Source organism: Microtus ochrogaster, chromosome 1, assembly GCF_000317375.1.
Source record: "Microtus ochrogaster isolate Prairie Vole_2 chromosome 1, MicOch1.0, whole genome shotgun sequence".
Lineage (NCBI taxonomy): Eukaryota > Metazoa > Chordata > Mammalia > Rodentia > Cricetidae > Microtus > Microtus ochrogaster.
Window position 1 is genome coordinate 108,302,438 of NC_022009.1, and position 19,230 is coordinate 108,321,667.

At 38.1% G+C, this 19,230-nt stretch overlaps 1 protein-coding gene across 1 annotated transcript; it reads left to right on the plus strand.

The window, feature by feature from the left end:
- The first annotated feature begins 1,081 nt into the window (after window positions 1-1,081).
- LOC101990753 (arylacetamide deacetylase-like 2) lies at window positions 1,082-15,772 on the plus strand. Its single transcript, XM_005344033.1, has 5 exons — window positions 1,082-1,219; window positions 6,834-7,053; window positions 9,154-9,223; window positions 10,953-11,124; window positions 15,170-15,772. The coding sequence occupies exons 1-5, from the start codon at window positions 1,082-1,084 to the stop codon at window positions 15,770-15,772; spliced, it is 1,203 nt and encodes a 400-aa protein (XP_005344090.1).
- Window positions 15,773-19,230: the final 3,458 nt, after the last annotated feature.

A 19,230-nucleotide genomic window follows, 5' to 3' on the forward strand; every position in this document is an offset into this window, starting at 1 on the left:
TGCTCTTCAAGCTGATGAGGGAGAGGGACTTGATTGGGGAGGGGGAGGGAAATGGGAGGCGGTGGCGGGGAGGAGGCAGAAATCCTTAATAAATAAATAAATTAAAAAAAAATAAATCCCAGTCCATATTGTTCTAATCCCCAAAATTGGAGAATGACTTTTTACCAATATTCTGGTATTCAGATCAATATCAAAAACCAAGTTGAGTTAAGTTTGGGTTACGACATGAAACAGTAAAGAGTGCCAGAAACAGCTTTTGCCCAGAAGTTAGCAAAGAAGGTGGGAGAATCATTATCTGAGGAAGATATTCTATGGTATAACTGATAGAACATGGGTAAGAGAAGAATTTTCACAAAGGAATAGACAATTGCCAAGCTGTACTCAATTTTAAAATCTTCTGTCTAATCTGAATATAGGGAATACCAGGAAGCTACATGTGTTTGATTAATCAACTTACAGATTTTCTATGATTATATAAGATACACATCTACAAATTTTAAGTTTAATAGATGGTGAACTGCATACAAATTTAATCATTTAGATCAATTGTTTCCTAGCTTGGAAAAGGATAGCAATTTCATTTGTAATTGCCTCTAATGAGCACTGTCAGGGTAGATCTGAATTTTCTAAATGATATGCGTTGTGGGTGTTAGCCTTAAGGTTAGTTATATGTTACATAACATTTTATCTTGCTTTACAGTGGTGTCACTATTCTTTGTAGTATGGTGAAAGAGCAAAGGGATCTCTTTGTGTTTTTATTGGTGTGCTTTAATTAGGGTCCTAAATGCTTCTGCTCTTGTGAGGTTGTGGTGACGGGGGAGTTCACTGCTCTCATAATGCTCTTGCCATTGCTGCGTTCTTTATTCGATATTTTGTAGTAAATTCTGTTTCACCAAGCTGTACACAGTTGCGTAACCGGTTTCAACTGTGGCTTGATCTTACAGCTGAATGTCAAGTCACAGTTGCTAAAACCATCCTTTTGCTTCAAACAGCTCACCTTCTACCTTTATCTTGCTGCTCTGTAGTCTATATATGAGATGCTGTTGATTATCACGACACACAGGTTTGGAAAAGATTTATCATGGGGTACAAAACTCTGTGCTTCGGATTCTCTTGTGTTCTATTTGCCTACTCTGTTTATTCTCCTGTTCCAGAGAATATTGAAGAACCCTGGAAAGTGAGATTCATAGATGCTGTCATAAAAATGACTTCACTTGTGGTAATGTATTCTTTACTGGGGAATTGGGTTGCCATGCTATAAGCCTATTTGAAACTTATTTTATTTCAAAGTGTTTGAAAGTGATTTCAGTTTTCATTATGACATATAAACCAGTTACTCTTTTTTTGATGTTTTTTCTCTCTCTCTTTTCTTTATTGAAAAATAAAAAAAAATTTCCACCTCCTCCCAGCCTCCCATTTCCCTCCCCTTCCTCCCACACCACTCCCCCTCCCCCCACTCCTTTCCCCATCCCTCTCCAGTCTGAAGAGCAGTCAGGGTTCCCTGCACTGTGGAAAGTCCAAGGTCCTCCCCCCCCATCTAGGTCTAGGAAGGTGAGCATCCAAACTGGCTAGGCTCCCACAAAGCCAGAACATGAAGTAGGATCAAACCCCAGTGCCATTGTCTTTGGCTTCTCATCAGTCCTCATTGTTCAGAGAGTCCGGTTTTATCCCATGCTTTTTCAGTTCCAGTCCAGCTGGCCTTGGTGAGCTCCCAATAGATCAGTCCCTCTGTCTCAGTGGGTGGGTGCACCCTTCACGGTCCCGACTTCCTTGCTCATGTTCTCCCTCCTTCTGCTCCTCATTGGGACCTTGGGAGCTTATTCCAATGCTCCAGTGTGGGTCTCTGTCTCTATCTCCATCTATCACCCGATGAAGGTTCTATAGATATAGATATTCATCAGTGTGGTTATAGGATAGGGCCATTTCAGGTTCCTTATTCTCAGCTGCCCAAGGCACTAACTGGGGACATCCCCCTGGGCACCTGGGAGCCCCTCTAGGTTCAGGTCTCTTGCCTACCCTAAGCTGGATCCCTTAATTAAGATATATGCTTCCCTGCTCCCATATCCATCCTTCCTTTATCCCAACCATCCCAATTCCCCAAGTTCCCCCCATCCTCCCCTTCTCAACTGCTGAACCACACCTGGATCAAGGAAGAAATAAAGAAAGAAACCAGTTACTCTTGATGTTTATTTAATCGCTCACAGGCTGAACTCTCTACAAGCAGAGGGACCCACAGTGTTTGCTAAAACACTGAGTGTTGTGATATTGCAGCATCAGAATAAAGAAAGTAGTATCGTCTGAAATGAATTATCTGGGAATTGCTAGAAACCTTGGATAAATCTGATGCCTTTGACAATACCTAGACTCATATGCTCTCTGGATATTTCTCAATTTATCTCCATCAAGTTTAATATTTTGGTAAATTTTAATCACTGTTGTTCTAGCTATTTTTCTCTTTTAATATAACTCTTAAACTTTCTGTTCACAGAAACATTGCATATTCTTTGTGTTACTGAGACCTCCAAATAAATTTGATTTGGAGCCTAATAACTAATATTGCCAATATTAACTATGTGGGTCATTTTTCCTATGATGATAGTGATGTTATCAATGTGAGTTAATAAAACTAATATATTTCCAATTCAATGAAATGTGTTTTAGTAACATACAGAAGTGATAGTGATATTCTATTTTCTCAGCTCTCCTTAACTATGTTTGTGTGTGGAAGATAGTTGACTCTCCTGTCTGGGATTACAGTAATCTGTTGAGATTTCTTATCTGGACTCTTCTGGAAAGCTACACTGTGTACTTACGAGCTGAGTAAGTTGACATGCACCCTGACACATTGCAGACACCCACAACAGCTGAAAAGCCACCTCTTGTGACCTGCTGCTGTTATTATCTTTTCTGAGGTCTAAGTTGCTGGAGTTCAGACATTTTTTTTTTGGTGGTAATGATATAATTTGAACACATGTCTGTCACAGAGGGCACACTAGGTTGCCCTTAACCAAGCTATGTTTTAGTCTGGAAGCCTTATGGATACAGAGATAAGAGGAAGCTTAGGCAGAAACAGGAGAAAACAATGAATGCCAGAGACACAAAACTGTGGCAGATGAGGGAAATGCTATCCAACACACTGCAGAAGGGCTGTCTGATTTCCCATCTGACATCTAACACATTATTCTCAGAGTCGGACATTTGCTGGGTCACCCTGGAACCATTTTCTTTCTCTACAGATCCACAATTCAGTAGAGAAATTGCTATGTCTTTTCTGAGTCACTCATGAATATCTGGACTTCAAAACTGACACCTTCTCATCAATAAGAATGTATTCTGAAAACACACAATTGCTGAATTTGACCTTTATTCTATCAATTTCAAAATGGAATGACTCATACAAATATATGTGTCTTTTCTTACATATGCACATATAGGATCAAAATATGATTCTTTAAATGGTCATCCTAGTAATTGAGAAAAATCCATTGCCAAAATTGAATTATAAAAGCTTAGATAGTTTTCATAAAAAGTAGATTTTAAAATAAATTTAACAGATTTGATAAATACTAATAAATGATTAAGAACTCAGCTGCAATCTACTCACAGTATAAGATGGTCAAAAGAAATCAACTCACATTATGTAACAGTATAAGATAGACAAAAACAATTCACATTATATACAGTATAAGATAGACAAAAGCAATCCACTTTCCTTATATATAGTATATGATAGACAAAAGCAATCCACTCACATTATATACAATATAAGATAAACAAAAGTAATCCACTCGCATTATATACAGTATAGGATTAACAGACACACGTAAGCTTTATTTTTGCTTTGCTTTTATATTTTTGAGATTATAATATAATTGCATTTTCTCACCTACTTGGCCTCCAGCAGGTCCCTCCATATTATTTTTTATATTTATTATTGTTGCATGAATATACGTTTTACATACATTTCTATTCTTAAATATAGCCTGTTCAATCTGAATAATGGTACTTGTATATATGTTTCAGGACTGGCCATTTGGTTTTGGATAAGCAATTCATGTGGCCTTTGCTAGGGATGACCGCCTCTCCTGGACTCAGCCTTCCTCAATTGCCCGTAGTTCCTTGTGTGCACTTGAGGCCTTGTGATCCAGAGTAAAAGATAGACAAAGTTTATCTACCCTGTACATTAGTAGTCTTGCCTGTCTACACTGTACGCTAGCATGTCTACTTGCGCTATCCTTGTTGGACAGACATACTGGAGAGACCCTTTGTTGGTGAAGATTCTGACATTACTAGGACAAACAATCTCACAACAAACTGTCTGATCTCTCTCTTTAAATCTTTCCACCTCCTTTTCCTCAGTGTTCCTTAACACCTAGGCATGGGAGTGTCTGTAGATGCATCCACTGGGAACCGGCTCCACAACTCTTCCTTTGATTGGTTGTGGTTTTCTCTAGTGGTCTCCACATGTGACAAAGAGAAGTTTCCTTGATGAGGTGTGAAGGCTGCGAGTATCTCACAATTGAGAAGACTCACAATTTAGACTGTTGGTAGGAATTGCACTAGCTAAGAAGATTCTCTTCCTAGATTCAGGTCTTCATGTCTTCACTAGTACTGAGGAGTTTGCAAGGTTTCTCTTTTAGTGAGTTGTTCTTAAGTCCAATTAGAAAGGCAGAGAGCTATTAGCTACTGCCAAGGTATGTGTGCCACCACCACCCTTAGGGTCCTTGTGTCATGCTGATAGTTGATGTGGTTTGTAGGCATCATATGTGAGTAGGATTCTTTCTTGCCTTCCTCATTTGGAACCCTGTGTGGTGCCTTCTGTGAAATAAAATCTACTTCTCAGGGAGGTGACATTCAGATCAGTTCCAGCTTAAAGCTCTCTGGGCCCTGTTTCGGATAGTCATAGTGTCTTCAGCAACAGAGTATTACTTTCCATTCTTAGAAGTAACAAGGACAATGACAATAGGGAATGTTTTGAAAGTCTCTTGGACCACTCTGTTCAACAAGTCAAAAGAGAACTTCTCATTTATTAAGCTAGGGTTTGGTTATGTAGTATTTCACTCTTTAAGGGATCATTGGCATCCCTACAAAAAAGTTCATTAAAATTTTACATATGTGTTTATTCACAGAATTATGTGTACTATAGATTTAAGTGTAAATAGCTATGATTCTTTGTGGCATTTTTCAGATATCCTTACTGTTATTTTATCCACATCCCTGCTTCTTTAGTATTTCCCTCCCCATTTCCCATTTCCCCTAGCAGATCACTTGTACCCTGCAAATTTCCTCCATCCTTTCTCTCCATTTACTTCCTTTCCTCTCCCTAAAGCGAACACCTTTCCATGTAAGTATAAAACGAGGGTAGAGCTTCAACAGTTTATGTAACTAATTTGTTTCTCTTTTCTCAGTGGTAATGTATATGCCCAAGAGTGATATAACTGAATCTTGAGGTAGATCTATTCCCACCTTCATGAGGATCAGCCACACTGATTTCCACAACAACTGTACAAATTTGCACTCCTATCAGCAACGAATGAGTGTTTCTCTTAATCCACATCCTTGTCAGCATGATGTTGAATGTAACCATTCTGACAGAGGAAATCTCAAAGTAGTTTTGTTGTGCATTTCCCTGATGGCCAAGGAAGTTGCCCATTTCTTTAAGTGTTTTTCAGACATTTGAGTCTCTGCTGTTTATTGATTGTGGTAGGATATTTAGTGTGCCAAGCTTAACTATCCATGATCATGAATGATCTTTCTGGCCTCTTGTAGTGTTTCACTCTTTAAGGGATCATTGGCATCCTTACAAAAAAGTTCATTAAAATTTTACATATGTGTTTATTCACAGAATTATGTGTACTATAGATTTATGTGTAAATAGCTATGATTTTTTGTGGCATTTTCTTGTATCTTCTTCAATAATTTGAAGATTTTATCACACAAATCTGCCACCTCCTTGGTTAGAGTTACCCTAAGTTATTATATATTGTTTGTGGCTATTGTGAAGGGTGTTGTTTCCCTGATTTCTTTCTCAGGCTGTCATTTGTATATAAAAGGACTACTGAATTTTTTTGTGAGTTAATGTTGTATCCAACCACTCTGCTGAAAGTATTTGCCAGCTATAATACCATTGCTGAATTTTTAGATAATCACTTATGTAAACTGTCATATCATCTGCAAATAATGATACTTTGACTTGTTCTTTTTCAATTTGTACCCCTTGATCGCTTTCAGTTGTTTTATTGCTTTATCTACGACTTCAAGTGCTATATTGAATAGAAAGAATTAATGACCTCATCTTGTTCCTGATTTTACTGGCATTGCTTTGAGTTTCTCTCCATTTAATTTGATGTTGGCTGTAGACTTTCTATAAACTGCCTTTCTTAGGTTTAGGAATACCCCTTGTATACCTAATCTCTCCAGGATTTTCATAAAGAGGTGTTGGATCTTTTTAAAGCTCTGTTCTACATATAATGAGATGATCATTTTTTTCTTTCAGTTTGTTTTAGTGGATTATTTACTATAGCAATGGTAACTTATTAACAGCTATGCAAGAAAAAACTCCTCCTTATTAACCTATAACTATCAATATTTTCTCAGAAAGGGATGGTATTTTAATGACCCATTTCTTATTCAAGACAAATTCTTGGTCACTCAATCCTGTTCAGGTCTGATGCTGATAACCACACTGATTTCCATGCTACCAAAATAACATGCGGATATAAAAATCTGTTCTTTAGAATATTATCACATTGTCTACTTTTTATCACTGCATCTCTGTGTATTTATTATTATTAAATTAAAAATGTACAGTTTAATTCTTTTTGTTTTTATAGGCCACATTATTTGAAAACATAGGTCTTATGAACTATGAAGAAGTATTTTTGACTGTAGCAGCACTTCAATTTACAGAACCAGTTTCAGATGAAAACATTACAGTGGTTGACACAAACTTTAGTGACATTCCTGTCCGTCTGTACTTGCCAAAAAGGAAGTCTGAACAGAGACCAGCTATAATTTTCATTCATGGTGGTGCCTTTGTCTTGGGAAGTTGCAGTAAGTGTACTTTTAGTGTGTGTGTGTGTGTGTGTGTGTGTGTTGTTTATATATTCATATTGAAATAATTGCTGTACACCATGTACCCAGAAGTTGACAATGCATTTATCAGCACAATGTTGATTTAGGGAATATATGCATCTTAGCAAAGACACAGTGGGAGGTATGGGTCATGGATCACATATATTTCTCCATTTACAATTTGGTAGCTAAAACAATAAGTAGAAATTAAGATGGTTTGTTAAAAAATATATTTTAAAATAAACATATTGATATCCTAGGCTTGAAAATTCAACCAAGAAACTTGGGAATTAGGCTAAGATAACCTAATCACGTAAATAAAATAAACATTGTTGTGATCCAGGATTTTTAACTGCTGAGTCTGAAAAATATGATTGCTGCCATATTGCAGTTAGCATATGTTCAAGTAGTAGACTGATATATAACAATAATGTAGAGGCTTAGAATCCGAAGCATAATTTTGTGTTAAAATGATAAAATAAAGCTGAGTAATCGGTTCTTGTCTGTAGATGAGTGGAGTAGCTAAGACAGACAGACAGGCAGGCACACACACACATAGGTACACACACACACCATTTTAGACTTTTGATGACTTATGGATTCACTATGCAGCAAAACGTTGGAATATTATACTGTGTACTTTTGAAACAAGTGATAACCCTCAAAGAACCTGTAGCTTAATTATACCATATCCAGTATTTTGTCCTTGTGAACTGTGAACCTTTCAAGATAAACAAAAATACTACTGTGTTCAACTGGGCAGCCAACTGAGTAAGACTTTTTTAGATAGGCATTATCATCAGCATTTTAGTTTTGCAGAAACAAACGATTAAGGAATGTTTTCAAAGAGCTTGAAAGAGGAGGGAGCAACAGTCCTATCGGTAGAAACCAGGGCTTTGGGCTCCTGCTCCAGACAATCCAAGCTCTCACTGTGGCTGGAATAATGCCACCTCTCAGAAGCTCTTAGTCCCTCTGTTTCACTCCGATGATATTTATAAATTTCCATTCTGTTTCCAACCTTACCCACTCCTTCCAACATATAAGTCCATATGTTTGGCATCTTCCAGCCCCCTTCTCGCCTTACCCACCTCACACTTACTGGTGTCTTCATCACATCTTCTTCACTATGCTCTACTTACACCCTAGGCAAAGATATGTTTATCTTTTGGTCAAGATGAGTCTCTCTGCTTTCCTTGGGCTATTTCCTTCCAGATCATCATTTGATTCATGTTCCTTCTACCTGCAATTTTACCCCCTTTGTTTACTCCTAAGTATGAGCTGTTTTTTCTGCCTTGACCTCTGTTGACCCCCATTTCAATATACTGTATGGTCTGTCTGTTTCTCTTCTGATTCTTTTTTTAAACTGTGCAATCTGAAAGTGGCCACTCTGCTATACTAATATTCTCTACTGTTACTTTGACTGAAAGAAATTTCTTATTCCTTTCTCTCCTTAACCTTATCTATTCATTTGCAACTACAGTTTTAAAATAACAAAAAAACCACTAAAACCATGTGGTAATAAGTTATTGTTTAGACTTTACAAATATTAATAATCCCCATATTTTATTATTTAATTCTTTAGGTGTTAATCCTACATTTTCTTCTGCTTTATTCTTCACTGTTTCCATCCTAGTTCCCATGTCCATTTCATAGATATGAGTCCTGTTTTCCATCTCTAGTATTGTTGCTGAATTTATGTTCAATAAATTTAACTGCAGACTGGGATACATACCTGATCCTTAATGTATTGTGTGAATTCCTTATCAGATACCATCTTATTCTTTTCTCAAAGATTAAAGGGGGGAATAGATAAGACAAGAAGACAAGTAATACAAATATCCCACAGTAGTGACCTCCATGCTCTACTTCAACTGTCTTTGTGCTACAGTAATAAGTTGTAGACTATCTTTCTTCCTGGACTCTGACAGAGTGTTGATGTATGAGATAATAAATGTGGAGATTGCTGAGTTTCCATCAATCAGCGGTAATTCACATTTCTATTACATTCATGAATGTTGCTGGGTTCCCATTGTTTTCTATTTACAGGGCATCATTCTAAATTCATTTCTTTTATTTCAGAGATGTCAGCCTATGATGACCTGAACAGATTGACAGCAAACAAGCTTGGTGCTGTTATTGTGGGAATAGAGTAAGAACACGATAATACTTCATACCACAACATTGGCCTTCACAATTTAGGCCTGACTCTTTTAGGGCTTGTCACCCAACTATACCCATAACATATGACTTTTTGTTTATAGTAATTTTCTTATGATTGTAATGTCAATATGTTCTCAAAGGCATCAGTCTTTGCTTTTATATCTGCCACTGTGGACACAAATATGAGGCCAGAGGAATAAGCATCTTTGTTATCACACCTACGACATCTCTGGGACTATGATTCTTCAGGATTCTCAAACACCCAATTTTACCTACAAGTGACATTCCTTGAAAGTTTATTTACTACATGCTTGAGACATTGGGTTTTATGGGAGCTGTTTATAAACACTGTGTGCGGTTGGAGTTGTCTTTGGTTCTAATTACGTTAGGTGAAGGTATTTGAGTAATTTGAATGTTTCAAGATACCATCCAAATTATCAGACTTAATATTTCATGACATGACTTTTGACAACATTTTCAATAATAGATCAAAAATATGCGTAATTGCTTATTACTCCAGCATGTCATATGTGTCCTCTGAACTACTGAGGCACTCAGCAAGGGGATGTGATGAGTGCTGCACATCTGCCCAGTCCTTTAATGAAGACACAGAAGTATAGAACTGTAGACCTCAGACAAGGTCACTCTAAGGAGTGTCATGGTTGAGAGTATATTTGGGGTCAGTAGGACATACTAGAGATCAGTTCTGTCCCGCTCCTAATTACTTCAAAATAGAACCAGACAAATTACATAAGTTTCTAAAAATTTCTAAATTGTGACATTAAATACGCAGTGCCATTATTGCTATGATTTTAGCTAAATTCAACACAATATAATTTTTAGTTAAGCTTTTTAAATAGTAAGTCTGTTGCACATTGTTTACTAATTCTACAGGTTACTTTTTTTAAAATTTATTTATTAAAGATTTCTTTCTCTTCCCTGCCACCGCCTCCCATTTCCCTTCCCCTCCCCCAATTAAGTCCCCTCCTCTCCTCAGCCCGAAAAGCAATCAGGTTACTTTTTAAGGTAGTGGCTGTTCTTTACCTTGATGAGTATTAATGTTTCTGTACTACTTTGCTCTGATTATACTAATTTCAAATATTTTAGACACAGGTTAAAATATAAACACAAGAACCGTCTGATGAACATTGCTTAATATATCCATGTGAGTTATTCACTAATTCTAATGAATTTGAAGTCGACAGAGTTAAAAAGTAAGATGGTCTGGTTCAGGCGTGCTCCTGTGATAGAGCACATATACACCCAGCCAAAGACAAACAAACACAATAGTATTTAGTCTTATTTCAGCCTTAGAAATCTTTGTAAGCGCCACTGGTATACTTAAAATATTCATATTTCAAATTCTTCAAAACAGTCCTATTTACTCTCATACGTTCTTTACTTAAAATATCTGAGTGATCCCATAAGTAATTCCAAATTGTTTTTGAGTTACCAAGTGCACTGAGGGCCAGAGAAGCATGCGGGATTCACAAGGATAACACACCTACTTCACTCATTCCTCCTTAGAATCAACACCTGAAACGCTGAACCCAAATCTGCTCCTCACTTTTAAGACAGAAGTTACCAGCCAACTAGGTGTTAATTAGTGAGGTGTATTATTCAATATGTCTGGGTACCTGTTGGTAAGAGGGAGAGATATTTAATGGCATAATTTTAATAAGGGCTTTGTTGTGTTTCTGCTTGATTTACCTCTAAAGCTACAGACTTGCTCCTCAGTATCAATTCCCAGCTGCCCTTGAAGACTGTGTTTTTGTGACCAAGTTCTTTCTCCAAGATAAGGTTCTTGCAAAATATGGAGTGGATCCCTCTCGTATCTGTATTATGGGAGACAGTTCTGGGGGCACCTTAGTAGCAGCAGTGATTCAACTGGTATGTTGTGTGTGTTATTATTTGCTTTAATCCTAACACGCAAAAAAAAAACCCTGTGTTTTAGGTGTATTTATATTACTTTTCCACTGCTATCTATAAAATTTCAGATAAACAAGAAAGATTATTCGTTTTAATGATATTTACTTTAATGTGGTTTTGTTCAATGCTAAGGAAGGGTTTTACAATCAATCCTAGTATTTTATGGTTTGGGGGACAGGTTTTGGGCATTACACACAGGACAGTGTGCTTACCAAGAAGATTCTGTACCACAGGGTCATGGAACCTTCTCTTTTTCAATGACTTTCAAGACATGCTTTTGATAAGATTCCCTGAACCGATCTGTTGTTTGTGTAGGCCTTGAATTTGTGAGCCTCCTGCCTCAGCAACCCAAGAACTTCTCTGTGTCTCCAGTGTCACTCCTTTGCATTTGGTGTGTTATACTACTGTTGACATTATTAGCACTAAATGAAATAAAGAGTCATGTGGTAAAGCCATAATAAGAAAAAAAGGAAACTGTCACCCTGACTCTCACCTTGATTCACCCTGCCAATGTTAGAGAAAAGTTCACCGATCTCTTGAAACCTCCACTAACTCTATTCATCTTAAGAAGGGGTTGTTTTGCTTCATGACTTATTGAATTTAGATAGACAAACTATTTTTAAAATTCTCATTTTTTTGTATCATTTGGGGTGAGGGATGTATTAATTGCTTTTTAGTTTCCTCGGAAACTAAACATCTTATAAGAAGCAATTAATGGGAAGAAAGTGTCACAATGTATTGACTGAGGTTTCTGCCCCTCCTGGTCCCTGCAGTCATTAAGTCCCAAAGAAATCACACAGAGGCCTACATTAATTATAAACTGATTGGTATATGAGCTCAGGCTTCTTATTAACTCTTAAAACTTATATTAGCCCATAATTCTTGTCTGAGTTAGCCACATGGCTTGGTACCTTTTTCGGTGAAGCAGTCACATCTTGCTTCCTCTGTGTCTGGATGACGACTACAGACTGAAGCTTCCCTCTTCCCAGAATTCTCATTGCCCTGCCTCTACTTTGTGGCTGGTCACCCTGCCTATACTTCCTGCCCGGCTACTGGTCAATCATCATTTAAAAAAAAAAAGAAACAAACAAAAAATAAGTATAAGAAACAAATCTTTACAGGGTCAAATCATTGTCTCACAACAATAATGGATCCTGTCTTGAAATATTCAGTGAAGCAAGGGAGGGAGGAGGCCCGGAAGTTGTCTATGGCTGTGACAGTGGGAAGGCTGTGCTTTCTCATTCCCAAGTCTAGTATTCGGAAGGAGGTGCTTGCTCATACTCAGCTCCATTTCTGATTATTCCTGTTTTCAAATAAATGAACCATAGAGACTGATTCTTTCTTACAAATGCCCAGCCTTAGCTTGGCTTGTTTCTAGCCAGTTTTTCTTATCTTAAATTATCCACTCTATCCTTGCCTCTGGACTTTCATCTGTCCCTATTTTTGTGTACCTTTCTTTACTTCTTTCTCTGAGGCTTGGTATGTAGTTGGGTCGCTGGCCCCTGATTTTCTCCTCTTCCTGTTCTATCTTGCTACTTCTTCTTTCTTCCCTGATTTCTCCTGCTGTTTATTCTCTCTGCCTGCTAGCCCTGCCTATCCTTTTGCCTGCCTCACTATTGGCTGTTCGGTTCTTCATTAAACCATCAGATGTTTTAGACAGACAAAGCATCACAGTTTTACAGAGTTAAACAAATGTAACATAAAAAATTCAACACATATTTGCATCATTAAAAAAAAAGAGTTCCACAGCACAAACAAATGTATTACATCTTAAAATAATATTCTAAAACAGATGTGGCTAACCAAGGCTCCTTTCTGTGCTACAAATTTCAGGTTCTTTGGGCCATGTTAGACCCTGTGATCCATCTGAATTGCTAAGGTCAAGATTTCCATTGCTTTTTCTTGGGTCTTTGGCGTCTTAGGTAAATTTAAACACTGCCAATTCTTCTATAATTGTCATCTTCAGTAAAAGGGGATCTTTAGCTTGTCACCAGTGTCTCTCTAGGTGATTTGGCACAGGATAGTCTGGAAGTGCTTTAGTGCATTGAGATCTACTATTTTGGACTTTATAATAAAGATACAGGTGTTAATGAGTACTTACATTGCTATTTATTTGAAAAGTTTTTTATAATGAAGTTTAAAATGACTGCTTAGTAAAGATAGATATTACCGCCATGAAGTTTTAATAGATTTATTACAGTGCCATTAGATAAAAGAAGAGATTGAGTCTCTCAGGAGAGCATAGGAGTGGCAAAATTTGCAACCCCGATGGTCTCCCTCACGATTCTTCTCTTTAAGGGAGTGTGTTATGGCATTTGTTCCAGCTTCTTCTGATTTAAAAGATTTGGGTTTTCAACTTCACTACCAGAACTACTGTTCTGTTTTCTCACCTTTAAATGTCAGAATTTTCATATGATGTCTCTGTGTAGGGTGCGCGTGTTTGTGTGAGTATACACATGTGTGTGCACAAGCATGTGCATGTTTAAGAGTGTAATCACGAATGTAGAAGTCAGAGGTTGACACTAGGTGTCTCTCTCTCTTTTCTCTACTTTACTTTTGGGCCGTCTTCTCTTAAAGAGGCTGGAGAACACCGACTTAGCAAGGTTGGCTGTTTAGTCAACCTCAGGGGTCTCCTTGTGTCACATTTACTTACACAGTGCTTGGTAACAAGTATTTGCAGTTGTGCCTGTCTTTCTTGGTTCTGACCATTGTACTCAAATACTTTACTGACTGAGCCATCTCCTCAGCCTCTGATTTTCCTAATTTCTCATTTCTTCTGTATTCTTCAAGTACAAGGATTTGTACTAACTCACTTGGGAGCACCAATCCTGCTACATAAGAAGGTGTTATCACATGACTCTGCCTCTGTTTTGACACTATGCTTACAATGACTTGTCTGCTAGTGTTTTGAGAGGCTCTCCTTTATTTAGAAAATCCCATCCCAAAGTCACTGTAAAGAATAATGGCCATGGAAAGATTCTCTTCGGGAGATTTTATTTCTCTATTTCTTCCTGCACTTGTAGAACCTCCTTTCTATTGTACTACAATTTGAAGTTGGTGAGATGGTTAACCTTGTGATGAGTTAATAAGACTTCAGGTACTTCTTTCATCTTGTGCACATTCTTTGTTTTTATGAGGACATGGTCTTGAGAACACTTGTATACCTTGGAATACCCAAAGAATGGCAGTAGATAAAGTCACTGCTGCAGAGGAGCTATAGAGGCTGCTGCTGTTTAAATACTCATGATCACAGTTGAAGACTAGGTTTACTGATGTGGAGTGTACAAGCGTGTAGCTAGAGACTCGGGACTCCTCTTATTTCTGGTAAGAAACAGAGGCTGCATGTACAACATTCCATTTCCTTTTCTGCTCTTCTGGTTTTCCTAAATTCTTCTCTGTATTGTCTATTGCATCTAACACACCATACTACTTAGATAAATATTAAGTGTTTTCTTAAGCATGCCATAATTCCATTTGATTTTATATGTGAGTTTTGGCAGTTGTATCTTATTTTATTCGTGGATTTTGCTGATTATATTGCTTAGGTCAAAAGTGGTTTTAGGGAAACTAGACTTGGTAATACATGCATGTTATTAGAGCACTTGGGAGACTGAGAGAGAGGGACAGTGTGTTCCAGAACAAACTGGGACACACAACACATCTTTATTCCGAACAACAAAAGCTAAATTTCTAAGACAAATGAATGTGCAAAAAATTTAATATCATAAACATAGTTACCCTGTCATCGTCACTAGGATGTGGATGATCATCTTCCTGTTTGATTATTATTTGTGAATAAATGTGTGAGGAACAGAGTGTACATTGTTTCTGGACATATGAGAGTGGAATTCCACACTCTTTTATCTCTCAGTCAATGTGCAAATATTGTGAGAAATATCACTAAATAGTGTTTCAGATTAGTAAATTTATCTCAGGCTATTAAAGTGAAACTGCAACTCCTTTTGTTTGAAAGCTATAAATTAATTAATATCCATTATATTTTTAGTTACAGAATGATCCAGATTTCAAAGACAGAATTAAGGCACAAGCTTTGATATACCCTGGACTACAAGCGCTTGATACTTCTCTGCCATCACATCGAAAGTATGAACATGGTCCAATTGTGTCCAGGGAGATGATAATTAAGTTGGCAAGCTTGTATGTGACTGAAGACAAAACTCTGCTCCGGGCCTTACTAAGAAATGAGCACATGCCACCAGGGTCAAGAGACCTGTTCAAGTTTGTTAACTGGAGTGACTTCCTTCCTGAGAAATACAAAAAGAACTATGTTTACAGGGAGCCTGTCCTTGGAAAACTAAATGCTACTTATCCAGCACTTGTGGATAACAGAATGTCACCTTTGATAGCCAATGACTCCCAGTTACAGGGATTGCCATTAACTTATGTCATCACATGTGAACATGATCTCGTAAGAGACGATAGTCTCATTTACATCACACGGCTTAGAAATGTTGGAGTCCAAGTTACTCATGACCATTTGGAGGAAGGAGTCCATGGAGCCCTATCCTTTACTGGAGCTCCGGTGTTTTTACATTTAGGATTAAGAATAAGAGACAAGTATATTAGTTGGTTAGAAGAAAATCTATAAATTAATGAAATTAATGGTACATGTAGCTAGCTCATCAGTAGAGTAACCTGTACATTATGTGTTGAACTATTGTATGATGAATGAGAACAAAATGATGTGACTTTTAGATCAAACTACATTTCAGTTTGAATGAAGATTGATGGGTGTGTTTAAGAAAACTGCTTTATCTTCTCAATCTTAATAACATTGCTTAAATGAGCATACATACTTCTTTATTCCCATTAATTGCCATTTGTTGTGAAGCATGTATTCTTGAGTAATCAGTAGATCAGTGAAAGACTGTAAGTGTGATTACATGTAAAAGTGCTGGAGATTCCAGGCAGTTATAAACCAAATTCTGAGTATATTGTATGAAAAAATAATTTTGAACAAAAAAAGGAATGTAATCAAGAGGACTGGATGGGTTGGCACATTACTCTCTAGCATTCCAGTGGCAGAAAAACTGGCAGATATCTGTGAGTTCAAGACAAGGCTGGTTTACGTGGCTAATTTTAGGTCAGCCATTGCTGCAATACAGTTGTTCTCAACCTCTGGGTCACCACCCCTTTGAGGTTTGAATGACCCTTTCACAGGAACCATCTAATGCCATTGGAAAACAGATATGTGCACAAGAACACTTTATGTATCGAAAGAAAAAGTTAACTGGACTGCAACCTGTTCCTAAAGCTTCAACATTTTGGCCTTACCTAAACTTTTGTAAGATCAAACTTGAAGGTGCCTACATGAGTTGCATTCATTGATAGACAATGCATCTTGATGCATGAAGATACCCAGCCAATTGTGGAGTGTAGGTAGAGTTATTTGTAATATTCTTTTGAATTTTTGTGGTGAATCATTGTTCACACAGAGGCTGCATATCCGGCAAGTTATCTGAGTGGTGATCTCCAGGCCTGTTTGCTTCCCTGTGATGATGTGACCCATACTCCTACCAGCAAAAATCAACTCATAAATATCTGTATTTCCACTGGGAAGTGATGAAATCAATGTTTACTTTTCTGATGTCCTGGTGGTTCCGCTGCTTGTGTGTGGTTTTTCTTAATGTTCAATAAACTTTGTGAAGTGGACGTTAAGCGATTTAGTTGGTAATCTGACTTTCATCTCAAAACATATTTTCATTAGTGCTTTTCTTCAGCTTGAACATTTTTGTTAATCTCAAACATGTCCTTCTCACTAATCTCTCAGACTTGATTTTATGAGCCACTTTCCTCTCATTTAGACACTAAGCTGTTTCATGAATATCAGAAAAGGTTGACTAAAGGGTTTCTTTCCTATTGTTTGTAGACTATAACATCTTAAGTAACATCACTCTGCCTGTTCCATTTGCACAAGAGAGGGAACATTGGTCAACTTATATCAAACCCGACTTGATGAGAATTGCTTGTCTTCATTTACTATTAATCCCAAATTAACAGAGGGTTAAAAAGACATAGGCAGACATGGAAAGTGAAAGTAGGTTCCCTCAGGTGGCAGATTCTTGTTCCAGAAGATATTTGAGGAAGATAGTTGAGGTGGGGACAAAAGCCGGTATCTAAACATAACCAATAGAGGAGAGGGGAGGATGCAGGGGCCCCATAAAGTACCCAGCCCAGAGCCTGATTAGCAAACTCCCAACTTAGAATCTCTCCCATCCCAAAGGGAGCTCTGTGTAATACATCCATTACATCTCTTTATGGATTGGTGTTATGTCATTCCTGGATGTTCAATTCTTTGTTCTTACTATGGAATGTGTACAACAATTTTCTAAACAACCACTTGCACACTTGTGATAGCAGGACACAGCTAAGCTCACAAAGGTGAACGTCCAGGTTCAAGCAACAGGACGCTGGATAATCAATGCTTCAGTGGAGTTGGGACTCGGTAACTAAGACAAGCTAACTGAGACAACCCAATCTGATTTTATCAATAAGCACACAATACTCGGGTCTTTGGGCAGATCACTAAGATGCCATGGCCATTTCAAGCATGTATTAGGAAACACTGAAGACATGCCACCATCCACAGTTTTACCTGTGGCTACTGTAGACATCTTCACAAGGTGTAAGATATACTATCCCAGACCTCATTCTGTCCCATACCACAGAGACTCTCTCATCCTGCCAGTGGTCACCTGCATAATTCTGCTCTTGCTACAGCTATCTACCAGAGAATGAGATTTGGATTACCAAGAGCATCTGTCTCTGACTTCACAGGAGGCACCTAGATGAGGCCAGGCTAATTTAATCAACTAATAGAAAATATAACAAAGTCAGAAAAAAAGCAAGCCACCCTTGGTTAGCTAATAAGTTCAAGCAAAAAGCTGAGAATATATTGGTGAACTATCCAAGCAACACTCATAACAAGGACTTCTCAGGATCAGAGCAAATTAACAAACAGCAATGTGTGAGCAAAACCAATGCCATTTAACTGATTTGAATTATAGCTGTCTTTAAGCCTGTGTTTATTTACCAGGACAAGATTACCTGATATGGGCAGCAAGAAATTAAGCCAGGCTCAAATTGGAGGGACCATAGCAAGACTGAGGCTGTGTGACAAGTTTTATTGAAAGCGATCAGACTTTTTATACCATTATCAGAAACAGAATATGGTGGCAATTGCCAGGATCAATCAATACAGTTGTAGTTGCCAGATACAATGATGTTTGCAAGCTCTCCTGGGCACACAAGATTAATATCTAAGACAAATTGTCCTGCTAAGCTTCCATGCTGACTTAACTTCTAAGAGACCATATGTAGAAACACAAAGCAGCCTGAAGGCTTCATTGCCTGAGGAGTGCCTCTGTTCCTTGGGAACTGAAAAAAGCACATGGTACCCAGGACCCATGAACTCTAACCTGAGAAACCTATAACATATGCCTTTCAAGGCAGCTAGATCAGGCCAACCGTGTGGTTCCCTCCAGCTGTTAATTACCGATACTGCCCTGCCGATGAACTTCTCGTTGAAGAACAAATTGAGGAAGATGCACTCTGGGCACCCAGAAGCTATACCTTTACCCTTGTCCAGAATCAACTGAGATGCCAGGCTAGCAAGGTGATGCTCGAAAGCCATGCACGGTTAGATCTTTGTTTTGCCAGCTTTGGGGATGAGGTGAATCACCTGAAGCTGTTTATTAGGCTACTCGGGGGGGCCCCTCCAAGGGTATAATTGGCTTGGAGTTTACGTGTGTTCAGATCTCTGACACCATACAGAAGAATCAGGGCTCGTGAAAGCATTAAGAAACGCTCACCTGATCATAGTAAATGTTGCTTGCATCACTTCTACTGCCTGCTACCCCATAGACACGCTCTGTTGCTCCCAAGGGATGATTTTCAACATGAAAGTTGCTTTTCCCAGTATGGGCTTAGTGAAGTATGTGGGTGTGTTGTTGCCAAACCTGCGGATATACGTAGATTGGCATTTAGGGGATTTTCAAAACCTGAGTAGAGGTTATCTGGAGGGAGGCCCACCAGCTACACAGCGGG